Genomic DNA, 22,308 nt, shown 5'->3' with positions numbered 1-22,308 from the left:
ACTCTGGTATATACCTAATTTCTGAACATTGTGTGCGAATGTTTGTAAGCGGGCGCATCCATGTTTTAGGAAGAAGCTCCAAAGAACCAAGCACTGAGCCGCATTCCGCTGCCGACCCAAGGTTTCATGGCCGATGTAGCCAGGAGTGGTGCCATTAATGGACAGCACCATCATGCCCCTGTGCCAAATCAAGCCTGGGTATGGTGCAGGCACTGGGTGAGGACACACGGTTAATTTTTGCTTTTTTATTTTGATCATATTCGCTGATGGATGCTGAGTTGGGGTCATTTGTTCGGATTGTGCCTTAGATTCCTTGTTTGGTAATTGTATCCCATGCACTCTCTTTAGTTTAATGTTATCTCATGTACTCCTTTAATACCTGTAGTGTGGCAGTGGAGGGGAATTTTTCTTTCTATAGTTATTCAGCCACGTGGCACCAAGACATGGCCGTGTCTCATTAGGATATAAGTGACCATCGTGCAATCACGGTCAGTGAAGCTGATTGCCAATTACTTTCAAGGTTATAATTTTGCTCCAACACTAAGATTGAAATACTTTAGTGATCTGTAGCTTCTCTTGCAATAGGACTTACCGTTTATCAACTGGCCAGTCAATGAACAACCCGTTGTTTCGCGACGCTCACTTTTCACTGAAAAATCTATGGTCTGGTCGGGAATAGCGCGTTCTTCTCAGATTCAGATTATGACAAGGGTTTAGGCCTTGTCCACTTTACTTGAACCCTGGGGTCAGTACCCTGCTCACCCGTTGTACTCTCCCATTTTATTGCAGCCGGACCTTGCAACAATGTGCGCAACTTCCAGCGCTGGTGAATTTCCGGGCCTCAATCACTCAGGCTGTGCCAGTCTGAGGAGACTGGCCTGTTGGCCCTGACCCGGATGGGTTTTGTCCGCTCATCCCACAGGCGATTGGTAAGGGCCAGTGTTAATTTCTGAGCGCCAGTCTGACCAGTCTCACCAATCTGAATGAAAAAGACACCGATGAATGATTACATCATCTGTGAGGTTGCCTCCATTCATAGCAATATAGCAAAACTGATATGCAGGAAAACCGAATGCCATTCATAAAGTTGAACTCATCACATCACATTGTGATCGTAAATCACAGAGAAAAAAGAACGATTAAATCACGATAAGAACATAATCATTCTATCAACAAAGGAGTGCATTAACAAAATAGCAATGGTATTTCATGGAAATGTGTGTGAACGGCCGCTTACTGGAGCCAATCAAGCTAAGAATCGGTTTAAAGGTTTTTCGCACATTCGTGTGGGACTTCTGACCATGATGAGTCTGTTATCATGCTCCAGCTGGTTGCTGATCCTCCTATACAATTAGATGCTCGTTCGATGTATTGCTAAAGCCAACAGTGTGGGAAATTTTCGTTTGTGTTTCTTCAGCTGTGTGGAACTAGGATGCCGCCATGTCCTGTTGAGATATGAGCAACAGGCCAGCCAGTGAAGCTGGTCACTGAATTTTAGTCAATACTAACAGTTATCAATCACGCAAGTCATCTGCCTCGGCTGTTTGGACCATACTTGGATATTATCAACTGTCAACTGAGTCTAACGTACATGGAGTCACCATGCACGCTTTTCAGTCAAAACTCATGCACTACTTTGGCACAGCGCATTCTTTCATGTATGTTACTAGTCCAGGTGCTGCCCCGTTTGTTTGAAGCCGGAGGTCTGTAGCCCACCTTCCCACTTTTCTGCAGTGCTGCACCCAGTTCGTGTGCACCACTAGCGTCGCGTCTGGCCCGGATGCCTGCACCCTGTCCGCTTGCAGCCACGGGCCAAGCATCTCACCCACAGCCGCGGCTACAGCGCTGTCAAGAGGTAGGACTGTTAGGGTGCGGTGCCCGTCGACCTCCTCTCAGGACCCAGTGCGCGCAAGCCTCCCTTTCTATGGGGCCATATAACGAAGGCTGTTTTGTCCTACGCTACCAAGTAGCGCATGCAAGCAGCACTTTTTAAAATTTTTGGTTGAAGGAATTACTATTTTCACGGGTGATTTCCGATCGGCTCGTTCATGTTTTGAGCTTCATACTCTTCAATAATTTGCGCTTTCTGTACTAATATGACTTTGCGACTTAAGCAAAATTGCAGTGGTTACTACCAACCGATCCCACAGCCATGTCTCATTCAGTAGAACCCGAAAACGATAGAGGGGGAGACAGGCAAGGTCGCTCTCGCCATGTCATTCTCTTGCGAACTTGTCTTGCAGAGTACGCTGATTATTCTAACCTTGCGTTAGCGCGGACACTCATTGCAATATGCAGCGAGCTGCAACTGTGGGCATTGCAGCGCACAGCGAGGAGTGCGTTCACCGAAAACCTCTCCACACTATATATGAAAGGTGTTCGCGATTTTATCAACTTTTGATATCTTATTATCAAATAACTCGATATTCACACTTCGACTCTGCACTAAGAATCATTCGAGGGTAAAAGCGCTTCTGGTTCGGCAGTACCCGTCTCGTCAAACACTACTCTGTCGTTTACATAACAATGCCACCTTACGCCTTATTGCGTATAGGCTTTTGATGCTCTCGTGCCTCGCATGCCGGCTACCCTTTGCGGGAGTATTTTCTTGATTAATGCCGAGTCGCCAGTCCAGTCGTCGTGTGTGGCCCTTCTTTTCTCGTCCTTCATCAATTTGTCTGCATTTGCACTTAAGCACAGTCACTAGCGGCAGCTTCTACAAATATGAATTATCGATCGATCGATTGATTATTTATTGATTTAATGATTTGCTAACAGGCGCTATTTGCTTGCCGTCTTAGAATTGCCGAGATTCTGTTTAGCTGGCGATCAGAAAAATCGGTCAGTTCCTGAGGTGAGAGTAACCAAATATCCTCTAGTCTGTGGCATTAAAAGGACCGTGAGGAGTCTGCCTCTTGGTTGCCTAACTCTGGTATATTACGTAATTCTTCATCTTTGTGTGCGATCGTTTGTTCGAGTGGGCATTCTTGTTGCAGGAGCAGGCTGAAAGCAGCCACCGTGTCCACCACGCGCGATGGGCAAACGCTCAACGATATTGCCCGACGTGCTTCCTGGAGCCCCTGCCGGGAAAAAAAAATGAAGCAGGCGCCGATCCCCTGTGCACTGCTGAGCCAATGTTTTTAGTGCCGATCTACCGAGCCAGATGTGACACCATGAATAGACAGCAGCCGGATCAACCCTGCGTCTGATGCAGGTGCTGGGTGAGTTGCACGGGTGGTTTTTTTCGTTTTACTATGATCGTAATTGCAGATGGAGGCTCAGTTCCTGATAGTCCCATATTTTCATTGTTTGCTCATAAAGCAAATAAAGCAAATAATGAAGCAATAAAAAGCAAAAACAATAAAATCGAAAGAAAATAAAAATTAAATAGAAAAATCAAAGTAAAGAATAAACACAAAATATATCCAAAAATTAAAAACATACAACGCATACTGGTGTCATGAAAAAACCCGTGTTCTAGAAAGTTAAATGCTTTCGCATTCCTGCAGGTCAGCAGAGAAGTGCTTTAGAAATCTTTTTCAACATTGTGTTATGTACATAATACACAAGTGCAACATATTAGAAGTTTTTTATGTGCATACTGCACACTACCATTAGCATGAGCTTCACGGTGCGATCTTCCGCTTATGGCATAGTGTATGCTCTTGTGTCCTCTGGTGAAAATGTTCACCTTTCAGTGTCATTTTTAGCAGCATCGATTTATAGCCCAAATCACTGGACACGATTTGCCTGGAAATGGTTTGAATAGTATCAGGAGGCGTTATCGCAAACGATGTTAGCGGCTAGAAAATAAATTTCTTTCGAGAAAAACTACAATATACTCCAAAAAGGCTTCATTCTTTCTGGAGCGATGACTTTCATTGGACTCCAGAAACGGTGTTTGACCAGTCAGAAGAATAACTTCGGGTCGAGGCAGCCCGAAAATTTCAGGGACTATGTTAAGACATTGGGTCGAAGGTGACAGTCAGTGCTGTTAATAACAGACTGTGTCTTGTCTTCAGCTACCGTTAAGTTTTTATTGAACGGAAGAACATTGCTCAGCTCCGCTGTAGGTCCAGAAATCAAATGGGATGTTTACTTTTTAGTAAATTGTGCTCTTTATGTAATTGATGTTCATGACGTTGCACAAGAGTCGCTGTTGTGGCTCAGTAGTTATGGTGTTTGGCTGCTGACCCGAAAGATGCGGGTCCGACCCCTGCCGCGGTGGTTGCTTTTCGGAGCAGGCGAAATTCTTGAGGCCCATGTGCTGTGCGATGTCAGTGCACGTTAAAGATCCCCAGGTGGTCGAAAATATTCCGGAGCCCTCCACTACGGCGTTCCTCATAGTCCGAGTCACTTTGGAACCTTAAAGCAGAGGAATGCTTAAATGGATAGGGTGGTTAAAGCAGCAAGAAGTGTCCTTCAAATAACGCTGATTCGACAAAAAATAGAGAGGAGGCCCCACAGGCGCCGACCCTTGCTTCGTCTTCTCTCCCTGTGTTCCGTCAAATCGGTGCTGCTTTTCGCTATTGCGAATCAGCACCGATTCGTCGAAGTTCTCCTTTACTACAGTAGCGACGCCTCCGGCGAATTCGCATAAATGAGTCCCGTGGCCTGCATTCACACACGTCGAGAAGGAGTCGTCGCTTTTTGCATGCAGCATTTTCCGCCCTAAAACGGCTGTCGACATTACCTGCCGAGATAGAGGAGTATTCTAAGTGTCCCTCGCGTTGCGTGCGGAAGTCTCGCTTTGCACGCTCGACGCCGTCATTGGCACTTGCTAATGAGCGAAGCCGAAACAACGAGTAAGAGGCGCAGAGTTCCTCAGCCGCTGCACGTGCTAAAACTAACACCAGATGCGCGAGCACGATGGCTATCGCCGAGTTTAGTGCACTACGTGGCACAGCGGCAACATTGCCAATTTCTTTCTAACCTACCTACGGCTTCTGTTCGATTTTTTAATCAGAGTCGTACCACTTGCCAGTGTCGAATCGGCCTACTCGTGCCGGAGCCGAACTTCGCGTTCACTGAGCAACCCCGCTACGTGCAAATTAGTGCAAGGCCAAACCGGTCCAGCAGTATTACATATATGAACATTAAGAAACGACTGGGTCTGCGTGTCTTCTTTTCACACAGGGTTGACATCAAGTTAGAGGACTGGAGAATGTTTGATTCCTAAATCATCTGCCGTGTGACCCTTATAAATTGTTCTATAGACAGTCAATACACTTCATATCAACTCTATTGCCTTTCTATTGATATTTCCTTTCTCTAGTCATAGTCTATAGACTTTCTGTAGAAATAAGTCTACTAAAAGTATAGCCATAAATCTATAGATAGTCTATAGAGTGTCTATGGGATTTGTATTGCCCGTATACTAATCTCTACGATTTGCCTATAGACAGAGTCTATGGACAGTCTATAGGCTGTCTAAAGAAATTTATGACCTATAGTCCGAATGTGTTTAGAGAACTCACTTCCAAGGTGGTGTGAATTAGTAATAAGAGGGTGGCTTTTTTGGCTTGTTGGTAGTACATAGCCTCAAAACACTGTATCGGTGTAGTGCTTTGTTCCTATGTAGTTGGCGTGAAAGCTGTATATCTTTACTTTGTAAGGCATGGGTGTGCTTGAATGGATGCCCGTTTGCCGTGCCCAATGGAGCAGAGGGAAACAGCAGCAAAGTGACTCATGAGGGAGGCATAGATTTATTGAAGGTTTGAAGCTATGAGAAAATGTGCGTATTCTTGAATTTTAAAGATAATTAACAGCAAGCAAGTGACAGTTTCTATTAGAATACGTGCTTCATACTTGTGTTATGACGGTTTCCCTTGCGTGTAAAAGAGAGCTGTTATAACATTTTCTTTGGCGTACTGGTAACTATTTCCTTACTAAGCCACTGGCCACTGCGAAGGTTGACTACACTTCCGCACTAGATCGCATGCGGCTCCACTCTGTGTGTGCAATCTTATTCGCAGGTGGTCTCAATCTCTTTGGACGTGGTACCTGCCTGCTGTTAGCTGCCACTCATCGTGTTTGTGGCTTTCTGCGTGACGACTTCAAGGCCGCGTCGCGGTAACTGGGCACCCATGTTAGGGTAGCCATACCGACTGCAGGCTCTCAATAAAGTTGATTTTCTCTCTCTCTGGCTTTCTCTCTCGCGCGTTTTTCTTGCTGAACTCGAGGCGTGTGAGCCGGCAGGGCTGCAGCGTTCACAGGCATGATTAGTAATGTAAATATTAAGGGCATTTCCTCTAGTTGGGTAATGCATTTGCATCACAACCGGAGTGACACAACTGCTGCTGTGTGGTGGAATGTTCAGGTGGATGCCACACGATGAATCACTTATTTGCCCCTTCATTAATTTGAAATAATATGCACAAGATGCGCGACTGCTTTGTCACTGCTCAAAACATGCCGTCATTGAAGCCCCTGTCAAGGCATTTGCTTTTGAGAATGTATAGTATGAACTTGTTTAGTTTATAGTTTATGGGGGTTTAAAGTCCCAAAGCGACTCAGGCTATGAGGGACGCCGTAGTAAACAGCTCCGGAAATTTCTAACACCTGGGTTCTTTAACGTGCACTGACATCGCACAGCCCACGGGCTTCTAGAATTTCGCCTCCATCGAAATGCGCCTCCCCCCCCCCCCCCCCCCCCCCCCTCGCGGCCGAGATCGAACCCGCGTATTTCGGATCAGCAGCGTAGTGCCATAGCCAATGAGTCACCGCGGCGGATGAGTACTGTTGAGTGCATCGCAGTAATTGGGCGTAGCGATAAACAAGGCCACGAATGACCTTCATTTAATTTCTTTATTCGCATCATTATATGAAAGGAAGGAAAACGTTTATTGAGCTCTAGAGAGTAGGTGAGCAATTTGGTGGAGTCAAGTGTGTCGTCCGTCTTCTTAGCAATGTTCGTCTGCCCCTAGTCCAGGGCTCCGCCGGATGCCGCTGCCAGCTGTGCTCGCCGGATCAGCCCATGTTGGACGTCCTGACGGTCGCTGGAGAGCATTCCTTCCCATTGCTCCGCACTCGGGTTTGGTATTTTTCGTGCCACCTCTATTTTCTGGCAGGCCCACGTTATGTGATAGAGCTTGGGTGTTTCATGGCACCATGGACATTTGTCTGTGTATTGTGTGGGTTGTATTTTGTTGAGTGTATTTAGATTCGGGTATGAGCCCGTCTGTAGCAGCCTCCAGGCGACGGCGTCTTCCCTGGAGAGAGATTTATGTGGGGGGGGGGGGGGGGGGGTACCGTTTCCTGCAGCCCTTGTAGTGGTTTAAGATTGCCGAGTAATCTCTAGGGACAGGTTCGGCTTCCTCGAGGTCGCTTGTGGGGGGAGCTCGGTAAAAAGTGTACCCTCGAGCTACCCTGTCGACCGCTTGGTTGCCTTCCACTCCCGCGTGTCCCGGCGTCCATACTATCGTATGTTTTATTGGTTCCTCTTCTGTGCTTTTTTTGGGCCGGTCCCCAGAGCGGAGTATGCGGAGCGCTCTGTGACCTATTCTGCCTAACATGAAGTTTCGGCATGCCGTTTGAGAGTCGGTTAGTATTGTTAAGGATCGCTTAGTCCGGTAGCCCTCCGCTGCCGCTAGAGCGACGGCCACTTCTTCAGCCTCGACTACCGTGCAGTCCCGTAGCGACGCGCTGATGATTTCCCGCATGTCCGAGTTTATCACAGCCGCTACCGCGTTGGGGTTGTTTTGTCCCGTCCTTCTGGGGTATGTGGCTGCGTCCACATACACCGTTGTTGTCTGGCGGGCTAGTGATTTTTGGATGTACTCGGCTCTCGCCTTTTTGCGTTCTTCGTGTAGGTTGGGGTCCATGTTCTTGGGGATGGGGGTCACTAATTGTGCCCCGTTTGCCGTCCGGGATAGTCGCGGTTCGCTGGATTTCTTGTATTTGTTCATTGCACCCCAACTTCTGCAGAAGCTCCCTGCCAGACGGAGTCTGCTGTAGTCTCTGCAACTGGGCGACGTGTTGTGCCTCTCTCAGTTCTTCAAAGTTGTTATGAAGTCCTAGTGCTAAAAGCTTCTCTGTGGATGTGCACTGCGGTAGATGGAGTGCTGTTTTGTATGCTTTGCGTATGATCGCATCAATCTGTTGGATTTCGCTTTTGATTGGGTTGTAGTATGGAAAATTCTTTCGGCTGATGTAGGCTTCTGATGGTTTCGATTTGTAGGACATAACTGCTTGATTGCTGCCACCACCGGGTGCGCTGTTGAGTTCGCAGACAGGCTTTTGTGCTTCATAATATAATTTCAGTCATCTGACTCTCTGAGCAGCGAACTGACATTTAGGTATCCTACGCAGGCATTCCTTTCTGGCGCCTCGATGCACCCATCAGTCCAATCTCTCTGCCGTGCCTCTTCGACGGAAGCCGGAAAAAATGACAATAAAGAATGAGAAATGTTGTTCCAAGTCACTGGACCCTGCTGGGCTTCACTGGACTTGCTTCCGACCGATTCAATGACCAGCAAGTCCTGGTGCGCCTGGACTAAGACGTGCCCATCGACGCTTGAGCGACGTCATTTGTGACGAAGACGACGAAGCTGGCAGTAGCGCGGGAGGGAGCGCTTGCGCTAGGCCAGCGGCCAATAAAATCATTTCTTGTCCATCGTTCATCGCTCCTGATACTTCGACTGGCTTCCACGTAAGGATCTAAATAAAGATGTTTATTCCTTCCTACCTCTTTCCGCGTGTTGTTCGGTGAAACCATCTAAGGCTACTTTGTGTATCCACTCGGCTGAGCCATTTCGGGCGGCACTCGGCACAGACTCTGTAGCTGCGGAATCGTGATGTACAGCTCTCATAACTGGCTGTCAGAAATGGTAAAGGTTACTCCGACACCTCATCAATCAAAAGTTATTCCAGCATAGTAATTCCAGCCAATCCCGCGAAATGCACGCAGGTATGATTGGAAGTACATGCTCCATACCCTGGCAGCAATGCTAAGCAAATGGGTGTGGAGGCTGTGCTACATTATTTTTTTTTCTGAGAGCCTACGTTCTGTAACTTACAAGAGCGTTAGCTCTTACTCATCACTTTGCGAGATTTCGTGAGGTCCCCTACCACTCAAAGCGTCATCTTTGGCGGCACTAGAAAATAGCGCATCTCGCATTTAGACTTGTAGCACTATCTACATTACCATTGTAGAAACAACCACCTACCACGTGCCAATGATAACGTCCTGGTACAGTATGTTGGATAAAGGTGGAACTATGTGAGTATGAACCCGCCGCGGTGGCTCAGTGGTTAGGGCGCTCGACTACTGATCCGGAGTTCCCGGTTTCGAACCCGACCCTGGCGGCTGCGTTTTTATGGAGGAAAAACGCTAAGGCGCCCGTGTGCTGTGCGATGTCAGTGCACGTTAAAGATCCCCAGGTGGTCGAAATTATTCCGGAGCCCTCCACTACGGCACCTATTCCTTTCTTTCACTCCCTCCTTTATTCCTTCCCTTACGGCGCGGTTCAGGTGTCCAACGATATATGAGACAGATACTGCGCCGTTTCCTTTACCCAAAAAAACCAATAATTATTATGTGAGTATGACGTCAGGGGACGAAATGGCAGCATAGTTTAGGTTTCTCGAATCCAAGAAGACGGCCATTCAAATTGCTTGTGCGTGTTGCAGCGCTGCCAGGGAGTCCACGGAACGCCATCTCCCGTGCGGCGCGACACCTTGCCCGTTGAAAGCACCTTCGGTGCATATTACATTTTTCCAGTTGTTTCAAATAAATATTTACACTCTAATTTTTTAATTATCACCAATAATTATCAATCATTGGCTTTTTCATTCTGAGAATTTGGCACCTTGAACCTCCTTTTTCGTTTCTTTTTAAGTTAATTTATTTAAAGAAATAATTACAATGGTTTCATTAACACAGATCACCTATTACTCGCCCATCAATCGTCAGTCTCTAGAACCGCAAGTTACTATACGACGGTTGGTACGCAGCCCCCGATTATTTTCCGACACGTACCGAGACTGGGATCCTGCGCACTGATCTCTCGTTTGGGGTCCAGGTCACCAAGGCCTCCGCGGAAACAAGGCAACCGACGCCGCCACCCGCGCCCTGTCTCTCCGGGCATTTCCCGCGGGACCCAACGCTGACGAGGGCTCCGATTTCAATCCGGTTTACACTTTTAAGGAAATATGCGATTATTACAAACCCTAGCACCAAACTCTTCCTACCTCGTGCTAAGGGCTGTGGAAGGCCAACGAGCGGGTACTCCTGCGTCTGCTCACTAACACAATGCTGTGCCCGGCAACTCTAAAGCATTTCGATCCTCAATTCGACGGGCGGTGCTCACACTGTGGGGAGGTGTCTGACACCTACCACATGGTGTGGGGCTGCCAGCAGAACCGATCCCTACCCCCTATCCCAAACCCCACCCGAGAGGACTGGGAGGCTACCCTGTCCGGCTGCTGCTCCCTCGAGGCCCAAAGGGCCTTAACGCAGCGCGCCCGGTCTGCGGCAACCGCCAATGGGGTACCTGACTAGGAATCCCACCTAGTGGTTGTAAGGGAGTGACCCTTCAGGTCCGACCCCCAACACATTTCTCTGAGATTAATAAATGTTTTCAGCACCACCATCACCACCTCACTACTACTACGCCGACGGCTTCTCGACCGGACGAGCCGTATACGCTGTCGTATAAAAAAACCTCACAACAGCTTTTACCTGTGCTTTTTCACGTCTATTTTCACAGCGCTGAGCGACCAACTTCCGGTGGCTGCACTCAGTGTTATCGGACCAGTGATATCCCGCGCGCCTAAGCTAGTCTGCCAGGTGCTCTTTCGTCGAAGTCAGGGCTGTGCGCAGCTGCAGCGAACTTCAACGTTGAAGCTCTGCGCACGTGGAAGTGAGTTGTTACACAGTAGGGTTGCCGCCAGGTGTGAGTTTCCTGTTTTTCACATTTAGCCACAACTTTGGCTGCAGACACGGCACAGTTGTCAGAGTTGCAGCCGTTTCTTCACTGGGTGAGATAAAAATCTTTCAGCTGAAATTTACACAGAGCCAGCCATGGATGACGATCCTCAGGTGAGTTTTTCGAAGCATCGCCAGTTAATACTGTTCGACAGCATTTGATCAGCTTTCATACAGGATGCAGGATAATTTCAGAAGACGCTTCTTAGCTTAAGCGGTGCTCAAAAGGAGACTGGAATTACTGCTTTGCAAGTACTGCATTTCGAAAGGTGTTTCTTGGTAGAAAGGGTGCCGTGTTAAGCGGCTTTTGGATAGCTCGGGCCAAGTTGTATGGAGTGGGATTCGGTGAATGGAGTTAAATACGAGATGTTTTCTTCCTGTATTAGACGTAACAGGGCTGATGATGAAGCTCATGATTGTATCCACGTCGGATCTGTGGTAGCGCGGGACATCCTACTCGCGAGACCAGCCTTGTGTGCTAATCCTTTGGGCCAAATTTTAGAATGCTCCTTACCTCAGCGAGTATTCACTACGAGCACATCGTTTTTGATCAATTTTTAAACGCACCTACCTTTGGAGCCGTTAGCGAGGTTCCCTTTGATGCGTCGTTTGTTTGAAGCAGGCACAATGCATTACTAGCCCTGAAGGCCATGGGTCGAACCAACTGTGTGTGTACTGTTTTTAAAATTATTGATGAAAAAAAACGAAAAAAATGACAAAATTTAAAAAGAAACCCTACCTCCATGCTTCCTTAACCATGTTATTCAACCAAGCCATACAGCATTGAAACAGTACGCCTTAAGTGAAAAATGAGCGCACATAGGCGTGGGTACCTTAAAACAAATTAAAAGTTTGATGTGCACTTGCTTTTTTGTAATTAAGACAATTATATTTCAATTATTCGGCACACATTCTCGACACCAGGCACGAACAAGTGGCTCCTTGTTGCTTTGAGTGCCCCCTCACCCATGGAGCGCCTGAGGACGGTTCGCTAATTACATAGCTTCCTTTCGTTAAGGGGGCATGGAGGGCTCTTTGTTTCAGGTAAGGAAATCATATAAGCTAAGGAGCATTCTGAAGTTCGGCCATATCTACTCACGAAGCACATGGCACAGTGCGCGAGATTCTAGTGGACATCATGGCTTAAGGCGGGATGCAATCGGCATAACCAAGCCGACTTCCACCTTCCGCCGTAGTGGTTGTTGCCTCTATTATTTGGTCGCTATGTGTGAACTTGATGTTGTACTTTTTTCTGGTTGGCTAATTACCTCATGTTTTCTTTCGCCGAACTTCTGTTCTCTGTACAGTTCCAACATTTTCTGCATTTAATCATTTTTTTCTTTTATTACAATATCAGTTTACATGTATTGCTATTTCTGTGTGTGTAGATTGCCATTTCCTTAGACAATTCTTGGGTCATATACCGTAACCCTTGCAGAAAAAGTGGCATAGACTGGTCAAGACGTAACGTCACACTTAACAAGACAACCTTGCAGCACTGACATGGCCGGATTGGTGCCCGAAGTCCCCTCCAAAGTTTTCTGGATTTAATATTTTTTTTATTTTACTGCAATATTAGTTTACATATATTGGTAATTTTGCGCGTGTAAATTGACATTTGTCTCGACGATTCTTGAGTCAGATACCATCACCCTTGCGGAAAAGGTGGCATGGACTGGTCAGGACTTTTGACATCACACTTAACAAATCTTTTCGGTACTCATGCAGTAGGGTTGGTTTCCGAAGTCCCCTGTAATATAAAATTCCCTGTTGCAAATCACGTGTGCCACAGTACTTGCCCATATTGCATGTGGCTTTCTGACATTCCTTAACTGCCCCTCGTTCATATCATTGTTAAGGGCATGAAGGTTCGTGCATGTAAACGGACAATAAATCTGCAATTTTATCATCTGTACCGAGAAGTGAAAAAATAATTAAATTTCAATCCTCAATTTCATGCTTTCACACCGCGGTCAGACATCGGCCCTCGTTTACAACGCCTCCATTCTACTGAAGGAAGCTTTTTTGGGCTGCTCTCTCCTCTCCGCCGTGGAGCTGCTGCAGAGGCAAAACCTTTCGCCGAGACGGCCCGTGTGCATCACACTTTGTGACGTCGCCTACGCGGTAAGCGCAACGCCCTACTGAAAGTTTCCATATGATGTGTTCCATATTTTCATACGTTTCCATAAGAAATATTATGGAGTCAGTATGAAGCATATGGAGTCGGTATGGACTATACAGAAGCAGGTATGGAAACTTAAGAACTCCATATGACGTCATGTACACATTGTGGAAATCGTATGCGTGGAATGCTTATGGACTCTTATGTATAGTGCTTATGGAATGAAAAAATTGAAAATTAATTTTTGGGGATGGGAAATGGCGCAGTATCTGTCTCATATCTCGGCGGACACCTTAACCACGCCATAGCGGAAGAGATAAATACTTATGAAATGCTTATGGACACGCTAATAGTGTCTCTTTGCTTCGTGTCTTCACGTCTGCGCTGGGGCTGAAGAAACGTCGGGGATAGTAAGTAGACTAGCCCTCACCTAAGCCTAAGAGAGTCAACCATACACCCCTCATACCCATCAGTTCATTCGGTTTAAAGGCGATCGCACAGCGAGCGCAACTAAACGGGGTGACTAGTGGCGCAAGTTAGTGTTCACTGTCAACTGGAGGAGTGTGTAACATCACTTTAACTAACTCACATACACCTGGTTTGACTTCTCTTTGAGCTTAGCTATCAAAAGCATCCCTTAGCTGAAGTCTAAAACCGTCATGACGCTTGGATTCCTGGCGAAGGCAAGATTTTGTGCATTAAGCGAGCGCTGTACTTAATTTGGTGTCTTTTCTTTAATTAAGAATTCAGTTATAATTGTACCCAGTTCGTAGAAGCTAGACCGTTTTAGCCTAATCTGCTAGCTTAAGTTAGCTTCATGTGGATAGTTTTGATAATAGATCTTAGCAGAGTTTGGTGGCTAGTTTGCTTCACGCTTAAGAGTTCACCGCTCCATTGGGATACTTCGCTCCTAGTCCAACTTAGGCATTCGTCGTTCTTTTTTTTTGGTTTGTTAACACAGAATCGATTAAGTAAATGCAAACAGTAAACTTTAACACGCTCTATTGAATGCAACAAGCTTCTTTCCAGTCGGTTTCAACGGTTGCCTAGCGATCCACTCTCTGGATACGCGCATGAAGCGCTGGGTTGGAACTGGTGATTCAATAGAGGCTTCTGTATCATCCCAGAATATGACGTCACAAAACGCTAGAGCGGAGGGCCCCAGTGAAACCTGGATGCTGAAGAGTGTACTGAGAGGGCATATGCACGTCGTATGAGGAAATGCGAGCGGCGTAGAACATTTTTTTAGACTGCCTCGAAGTTTCAGGACGTACGAAGAAATATCAATGTACGAGCGTGATTGGATTTCGCCTCCATCCAAATGCAATGGTCGAGGATGGATGTAGAACCCTCGACCTATAACTCGAGACGACAAGTTCAGGTTTAGACTTCTACAACAATGGTGGAGTGAAACAGAACCTATCATACATTCTTCATACTAGTGGAGTCGTGATGAAACATGGACAAAGAAGAGGCAGAGAGACAAGGACGATCCTGCGCTGGCAACTGAAACTTCTTTGAAATTTCTCTTAGGTTTTAGAGGCATAGGATATCCGAGCGTGTGCTGAGCAGTCTGTCAGCACGGTATCCATAGGCGAGTTGAAAAAAAGGTGATGCTTTTGTGCACGACGCTGCAAGCAAATAAAAAATAATATGCTGATAATCTTCAATTCTTGACTAGAAAGAGCCGAAGTTTCTATAAAATTTTATTTATCAGTACATCATCGCCCTCGTCGATTTGTGCCTTCTTTGTAGATTCACATCTGCGGCAGTACCCTGACAAATGCACTACCAATTAGCTCAGCTATTCACCGTATTGGCAGTCATGCATACGAAGCTTTCTCTAGGCGCACGTCCAAGATTTATGTAGGCGTTTATTGTAACCCGAAATGCTGGCTTCTTTTCTTACTATATAGTGCCGGTCAAGACATGCGAGTCACTGCGTGCATTTTTTTTTTGCTTTTCGTTACAGCTCTGCAGTGTAGCCACAGTCGTCATCCTCGCCTTATTAAGTGTGGTGGCGTTTAATGGCCCCATGAGAGCAGCGATCGACGCTGCCGCCTCTGTGGCAGTCGTGAGTAATACTTTTTGGTTATCCCACTGTTCACTCGTTTCTGGTGCCCGTCTAGGCACCAACTTAAAATTTTAAAATGAAAGTCAGGCGTGAGAACTCTTTAAATGCTCTCAACTTCGAATAAGTTATTACAGGCAGCGCATGATTATAAATCATTTGCATTACTGAATGTCACACATAAAAAATAGAACTTTTTATGAAAACAATCTGGAGACGTTCCCAATGCAACAATTTTTTTTTTGCAGTGTAGGGTTAATGAAAAGTTCTTCGCAAAATCAGCTTCCAGCTTTACTGCACTCCCAGAAGACATTGGATTTGTTGAACCATTCTGAATTTTGCTTTGGTATTTCTTTTTTTTTATTTGCTGTTGGAGTTGGTATTTTTTTCTTCGAAAATTTGTGTAAAGCTTCGTAAAGCTTATGACGGGCTTGGTAGTTCTCAGACCTAGGAATTTACTGATCAATAGATGGAAAAGTATGCTGAACATCCACCCCTCCCTCACTATTTCATTCACCCCCACATAAAGAAAGTAAAAAGCAGTAAATAAACAAAAAGAAGCACAGCCAGCTTCTGACCTCATCAAAAAGCATATCGTAAAATATTATGACACAGCATAGCTTACAGCATAGCGCATTGACCTTCGTTCTTTGTCATAAAACTGAAATATAAATGAAAACCACAACTTTACTGTCCTCGTCCTGTTTCTATAGGAAACTGGTGAGCAGGCATAACACTTGCGTGTGCTGTTTTCGTCATGGTTTGTGCCCTGAAAAAAAAAAGCTTTTATTTTTAGGTCGTTCTCAAGTGCTTCGCGTCCTATTTATTCGACAGGTGTGGCTTATCTGCAGCACGGTCTGCCAGCGCTGGAAAGGTCTGTGTGCATCCAGCTTGCTGTGTGTGTTGCACGGACTTTACTTTGTTGCCGCTTTAAATGACCTTATGACGTTTTGCAAGGAGCGCCTGTATGATCAGGTGGGTAACCGTATGGCTGTTTCCTTTCTAAAAGCTCTCCATCGAACGGCCATGAGAGGTGACTAACCACCCGAGCAAAAATAGGGATGGGAAGGTGGCAACGACCGCGACAGGAAGGAGGCGCTTTTAGTTTTTCGCTCGGGCTCCTGTGAGCCTGTTGCGTTGTATTTTAACATTTGTGTTTATCTTTTTTTTGTTCCAAAATTGTAGCGCCTCTTTTTGAGTTCGCAGCTTGTTAAGGATACAACGAAGTGGAGCACAAACAGGCATACAGTGACGTCCACGTGAAGGTCTTCGTGAAGGTCCACGTGAAGGACGTCGCATGGGGGGGGGGGGGGGGGGGGGCTTCTTTAGGACAGCGTAAATCATGACGAAAAAGATGCTTTAAGAAAATGTAGGAGGAGTTCCCGGGTTCGAACCCGACCGCGGCGGCTGTGTTTTTATGGAGGAAAAACGCTAAGGCGCCCGTGTGCTGTGCGATGTCAGTGCACGGTAAAGATCCCCAGGTGGTCGAAATTATTCCGGAGCCCTCCACTACGGCACCTATTCTTCCTTTCTTCTTTCACTCCCTCCTTTATCCCTTCCCTTACGGCGCGGTTCAGGTGTCCAAAGATATATGAGACAGATACTGCGCCATTTCCTTTCCCCAAAAAAGCAATTATTATTATGAGATGTAGGAGGGCTGGCATCACGCATCAGCGTGCTAAATCTGCCACCACTGGGTGAACACTCGATTCACCCCTCCAGGAAACATTTGGGGGAAAAAGTAGGACAGTGAAAGCCTTCGATTTACTCCTGCGTTTCATCCTTTGATGCCTCATCGCAATATACTGAATTCATATTCAGTGCTCTGGCAAGACTATGGTTGAGAAAACAAGCAAAAACTTGTTTTTTGCATGCATGCAATTAAAAGTGGCCGAGTTTTAATGTAGCTGAACCGAATCAAACCGAAAAAATTGTGGACAAAAGCATTTTTGAACGGGAAACAGTTTATGAGCGAAGTTTTTCATATATTGTAAGATTTCGCTATAACAATATATGTGCAGATCTCCCGTCAGCAGGCTTGCATTTTTGTTATTAACGTTTTTGCTATCGTCAAAAGCATTCCTCACTGGTTTTTATATGGCAGTCTTGAATGTTCGATGCGAGCGGTAAAAACACTATAAAATAAAGATTTTACTACATATCGGAACAATGAACCATTACCATCGATATATCCATAACAGTATCTTAGTTTTCCAATATTCAAAATGTTTGTCCAGGAATGTTGGATACGGACATGTGAACGCATTTGTTTAGCCTGGTTGGCTCACGGTTGTGCATTGCTGGATCGTTGGCCCGTCTGGCGACGATATTAGTTCGATAGTAGTATTAGTTTATGAAGACGACAATGTGCAATGTGCAGCACAGGAGTGTGTGCATTCGTTTGATAGTAGTATTAGTTGGTAAATACGGCGATGTGCAATGTACAGCGAGAGCGTGTGTTGCAGTTTAACACGATGCGTGGTCTGCTGCGGCGATAGCATATATAGTGCTCTCGTGCAGTGGCCAGTGAAGCTGATCTCTTCGCTCCTTCGTGGGTTCGAATACCAGTCGCGGCAATATTTGTTTACTTAGTTATGGTTTGGCCAAGGTCACCCTCAAGGTCGAGCTTTGCACAAACCTCGGTGAGCCGGTTAGACCTCGTAAAGAATTGCTTTCGCAATAAAACTGCATTTAGAAGACTTCCGTTGTGGATTGCAATGGACACAGCTGTCTTGTCTTTCAGTGTTCGACCTTCATGAACCACGATAGATTGGCGCAAAAGACAACGTTGAATACCATGTTAACATTTGCCGTTTCGGGAAGCCTCTTATTCTCCTGCCTGCGAAGCAGTCCTGTGACCTACAAGAAGTCTTTAGAGGTGAGAATAGTGCAATTTGTGTACATCCCATCTGTAGTGCAGAGAACGACATCGGTGGAAAAAAAAAATTACAGATTGGCATTTAAGTCCGCCTTATGAGCGGAAATGCGATAGCATTTCCCTGTCCTCTTTTTGTACACCGATTTTATTTTTTATTTTATTCTCCTTTCTTTCGTTACTTTATTTTTCTTGATTTGTATTTTCTAAATTTTTATTCATATATTTTTTAAAAATTGGAAATTGGTTTTTGGGGAAAGGAATGGCGCAGTATTTGGCTCACATATCTCAGTGGACACCTGAACCATGCCGTAAGAGAAGGAATAAAAGAGGGAGTGTAAGAAGAAAGGAAGAGAGAGGTGCCGTAGTGGAGGGCTCTGGAATAATTTAGACCACCTGGAGATCATTAACGTGCACTAACATCGCACAGCACACGGGCGCCTTTGCGTTTTGCCTCCACTGAAATTCGGCCGCCGCGGCCGCGATCGACCCGCGCCTTTTGGGTCAGCAGCCGAGCGCCATAACCACTGAGCCACCGCGGCGGGGGAAGCTCGGAAAGAGGAGATTATACATAATAGGACACAACGACGGAAAACCCTCGGTTAGACGAATGTGTGTAACCGACTGCTTTTATAGTGACGCGGGAATGCTATTCTATGAGCTGCTGTGTTGCCAACCGTCGTAGAAAGTGTGGATCAGGCAATACCACAAGAACCTGGGTCAGAATCTCGTCCCATTTTGTGTTTCCCCCAGATGCGTTTCTGCCTGCGAAGATGAATCCTGGGGTGAAGCGAAGGCAACCGGAGAACAATATAAATCTCTTGCTTAGGTTACTTGCGGTTTGCTCCATCGTGAACTAATCACGCGCACAACCTGGACACATTTCTTATTGTGTAAATAGTTTGTACATATTACTTCTCCCCCTATCCTCTCATCCTGTCCCCTCAGCTCTTTCATTTCATTTCTCCATTCTGCCTGCTATCCTTTATTTCCGCTGCCCCAGCTCAGGTGCTTCAGTATCGATGGCAGATGCCGGGGCTAGCAAAAATCTTTTCCTTCCTTTTTGCTATTATTTTAATAAGAACCACTACAACCACCGCCACCTTATATATATCTGGCGAGAGTGAGGAACTGAGGAAGAGAAGGAAGTAGGGAGGGAGGGAGGTAGGGAGAGAGTAAAGAAAAGTTAAATTGTGGAAAAACAAAGGAGTTTTTCAGAAAGCCTTTAGAACCAAGAACTGACGTCGAGTGATATACATTGTGCGCAAAGCAAGGTGCAGTCGTAAAGCAAGCGGCTTTTTATTTTTATTATTTTTATTATTTTAATAAACCACTACACACACATACTTGCGACCTGAGAATTTTTCCTATCTCTAATGGGCTGGCGACGAACTTTGCTCTTGAGAGGCATTGAAAATAAAGAGGCTTCGTGACGGCATAACAGGAAGCTTTACCTTTAGGGCTCCTGCATCAATATAACGATATTAAAGAAATTAAAGTTGCATTAAAGTTGCGAAGTCTACCGTTGTAAAGTCGTTAACAGCTTTGGTATATTTCTAATGCACCGGAAATTTCTTTCTGTGCTTCTACGGCTTTGCAGACGGTAACCAACCAGCCCGACAAGAAATATTCCTTAACTATTGTGGTTTCAAGCAAAAGTTTTTGTTCACACTTCTCAAACTTTTTGAATTTTTCAGAACTATTACTGCAAATTTTTACCGCCAAAGTCACGTCAGGGCCGTCGCGGTGGCTGAGTAGTTACGGTGCTCGGGTGCTGGCCCGAAAGACGCGGGTTCGATCCCGGCCGCTGCGGTCAAATTTCGATTGAGGCGAAATTCTAGAGGCTCGTGTACTGTGCGATGTCAGTGCATGTTAAAGAACCTCAGTTGGCCTAAATTTCCGGAGCCCTCCACTACAGCGTCCCTCGTAGCCTGAATCGCTTTGGGACGTTAAAGTCCCGTTGCCTTTTTCCTTTATTTTACTGCCTCTCGCTCTCTGTACAGCTGGCTGAATTCTAGGGTTCTTTTATATCATTTTACCCTTTCAACCCAGTGCAGCGCTCGCAGCTCGAGGCATCTACGGCATATGTGCGATGAAGGAGATTAAAGTGCTCATAAAAGAGAATAAAGAGGTCATAAAGAATGAAAACTGTGCGTAAAGACTTAACGAGAGTAGACACAGATATAACAATGACGCCTTGCTTTGTCCTGTTTTTATATTCTGTTGAACATTCGCATCCCCCCCCCCCCCCGCCCTCTAACTTTATGGCTATGGCCAATCAGCTCAATTCAACCCACTCTGTTATAAAATTTCCTCATTGCTCCTACGCAGGTAAACCCTGCGCCAAATGAGGAAACATTCTCTCCCTGCGGTAAGCTTTTCGGAACGGTTGCATATCGGTGAGTGACCTTTGCCCCCTCACAGCGTGTTATTAGCTCTCAAAAAAGTTGGTTTGGTTTATGGGGGTTTAACGTCCCAAAGCGACGCAGGCTATGAGAGACGCCGTAGTGAAGGGCTCCGGAAATTTCGACTACCTGGGGTTCTTTAACGTGCACTGACATCGCACAGTACACGGGCCTCTAGAATTTCTCCTCCATCGAAATTCGACCGCCGCGGCCGGGATCGAACCCGCGTATTTCGGGCAGGAAGCCGAGCGCCGTAACCACTCAGCCACCACGGCGACTCTCTCAAAAAAGTAAATGAACAGCGTGGCATTTATGGAGGGCTATCAAATCGTTTTGATTGGGTTCCAAACTTTAAACCTATTGCAATCGGACGTCCACGGAACGCTACGCTGGCATCAATGGGCTCCGGTTAATGTGTCACGGAGCCGCCGTGGTGGCTAAGTGGTTATGGCGCTCGGCTGCTGACCCGAAAGACGAGGTTTCGATCCCTGCCGCGGCGGTCGAATTTCGGTGGAGGCAAGATTCTAGAGGCCCGTGTACTTTGCGATGTCAGTGCACGATGATGAACCCCAGGGGGTCGAAACTATCCGGAGCCCTCCACTACGGCGTCTAGATCTCATAGCCTGAGTCGCGTTGGGACGTTAAGCTCCCATAAACCAAACCAAGCCATGTGTCACGTGATGGGACGTGCCAGTGTACACGTTGAAATACGTGCTGACACCGGCGCAAACGCGCCTGGGAGCGGTTTAATGGACGTGTTTCCGAAAGAAGTGTGATGAATTGTATTGAGAATACTCAACACACAAGGAGGATGCGTTACGGAAAGCTTGACGCGTATTGTTCACTTCAGCATATGAACGAAATGTGATGAATGTCATCAGAATACTCGACATACCGTGGGAGGCATTATCATGTCCAACACCGCTGGATGAAAATTTTGAATATTGGTATGTTGTAAGGTACTGTTATGATAATATTGAAGGTAATGGTTCATTCTTCAGATGTGTAGCACAATCATTTTTTGAAAGTTTTTCCATAGCTGCCATCGAACTGTTAAGACGGTTATAGAAAGCCAACGGGAACGTTTTTGACGATATCAAAAACGTGAATAGCAAGAAAAAAACGCAAGCCTGCCGACAAAAGATCTGCTAGTATATTTATTGTTACATAGAAAGCTTACAACAAATTAAAAAGATGTAATCACAAACTCCTTCCCGTTGAAAAATGCTTTTGTCCGGAATTGTTGGGTATGAGCTGAACTTTAAATAGCTCACCCCTGGGAACCCGGCTGCTTTTGTCCGCACACAAGTCCCATCACGCGAGCATTTTCTATATTTCACCTTCATCCTGAGCTGGACTATACCGTAAATTACATTAAACATCCGGTGGGATAACATGCTTAGAAGAACGATGGGGATCACTCCATCTAATAATATTTATCGGTATAAGCTGATTCTCTGGCCTCTGTCTCGCTATGCTTACGTTTATACAGCAGCAAGAGACGTTTATCGATGAAGAAACTGAATTTAAAAATCTTCCCGCCTGTCGATTCAGGAACGTGACGTCCTGACCGGAAATGACGGGTTGCCACCGTATTGAAGTGAATGGTCGCAGATATCCATAAAAAAAAATAAAAAAGTTAGGTGTCGACGAACGCCTTTCACATGAGAAATCAGCAGATGGTGGCACATGTACTTCGTTTTATGGTGGTCTGTAATCTATGAAAGCGCCGTTTTTGGTTAGAGTGGAATCGTGACTTCAACGCTTTACATTATCCATACAAGCCAAGTTATTTTTGTTTTCAGTGTGCCATTAAAAGTGAAAATTTGGGTTTTGTCAGCACTCTATAGCTGCAGACAATACAGCCTTTCCTTTCCCAATATCGCCTAAGGCATCTTGAAATCCCCA

The 22,308-nt window shown here is 45.9% G+C and overlaps 2 protein-coding genes across 2 annotated transcripts in view; both read left to right on the top strand.

Annotated features, from left to right (window-relative positions):
* The window catches only part of LOC144101003 (uncharacterized), a 59,492-nt gene extending 57,659 nt beyond the window's left edge, over window positions 1-1,833 (top strand). The window contains exons 4-6 of the transcript XR_013307908.1: window positions 70-216; window positions 790-929; window positions 1,735-1,833. The gene's annotated coding sequence lies outside the window, so the exon portion shown is untranslated. The remainder of the gene's footprint in view (window positions 1-69; window positions 217-789; window positions 930-1,734) is intronic.
* Window positions 1,834-11,023: 9,190 nt separating this feature from the next.
* On the top strand, window positions 11,024-20,413 carry LOC144102180 (uncharacterized). Its single transcript, XM_077635493.1, has 6 exons — window positions 11,024-11,041; window positions 12,905-13,051; window positions 15,022-15,123; window positions 15,955-16,095; window positions 17,864-17,998; window positions 20,327-20,413. Exons 1-6 carry the CDS (start codon window positions 11,024-11,026, stop codon window positions 20,396-20,398), a joined length of 615 nt encoding a protein of 204 aa, XP_077491619.1. The 3' UTR covers window positions 20,399-20,413.
* The last annotated feature ends 1,895 nt before the right edge of the window (window positions 20,414-22,308 follow it).

The sequence above is a fragment of the Amblyomma americanum genome, chromosome 8, assembly GCF_052857255.1.
Source record: "Amblyomma americanum isolate KBUSLIRL-KWMA chromosome 8, ASM5285725v1, whole genome shotgun sequence".
NCBI classification, from domain to species: Eukaryota; Metazoa; Arthropoda; class Arachnida; order Ixodida; family Ixodidae; genus Amblyomma; species Amblyomma americanum.
The sequence above is the reverse complement of the archived record's forward strand: the minus strand, read 5'-3'. Positions and strand labels throughout refer to the sequence as shown.

Excerpts from the sequence above, each read along its gene's own strand:
- LOC144102180 (XM_077635493.1), top strand. Across the intron at positions 16,096-17,863 it reads AGGAGCGCCTGTATGATCAG|TGTTCGACCTTCATGAACCA; the intron begins GTGGGTAACCGT and ends CTTGTCTTTCAG. Across the intron at positions 17,999-20,326 it reads CCTACAAGAAGTCTTTAGAG|GTAAACCCTGCGCCAAATGA; the intron begins GTGAGAATAGTG and ends GCTCCTACGCAG.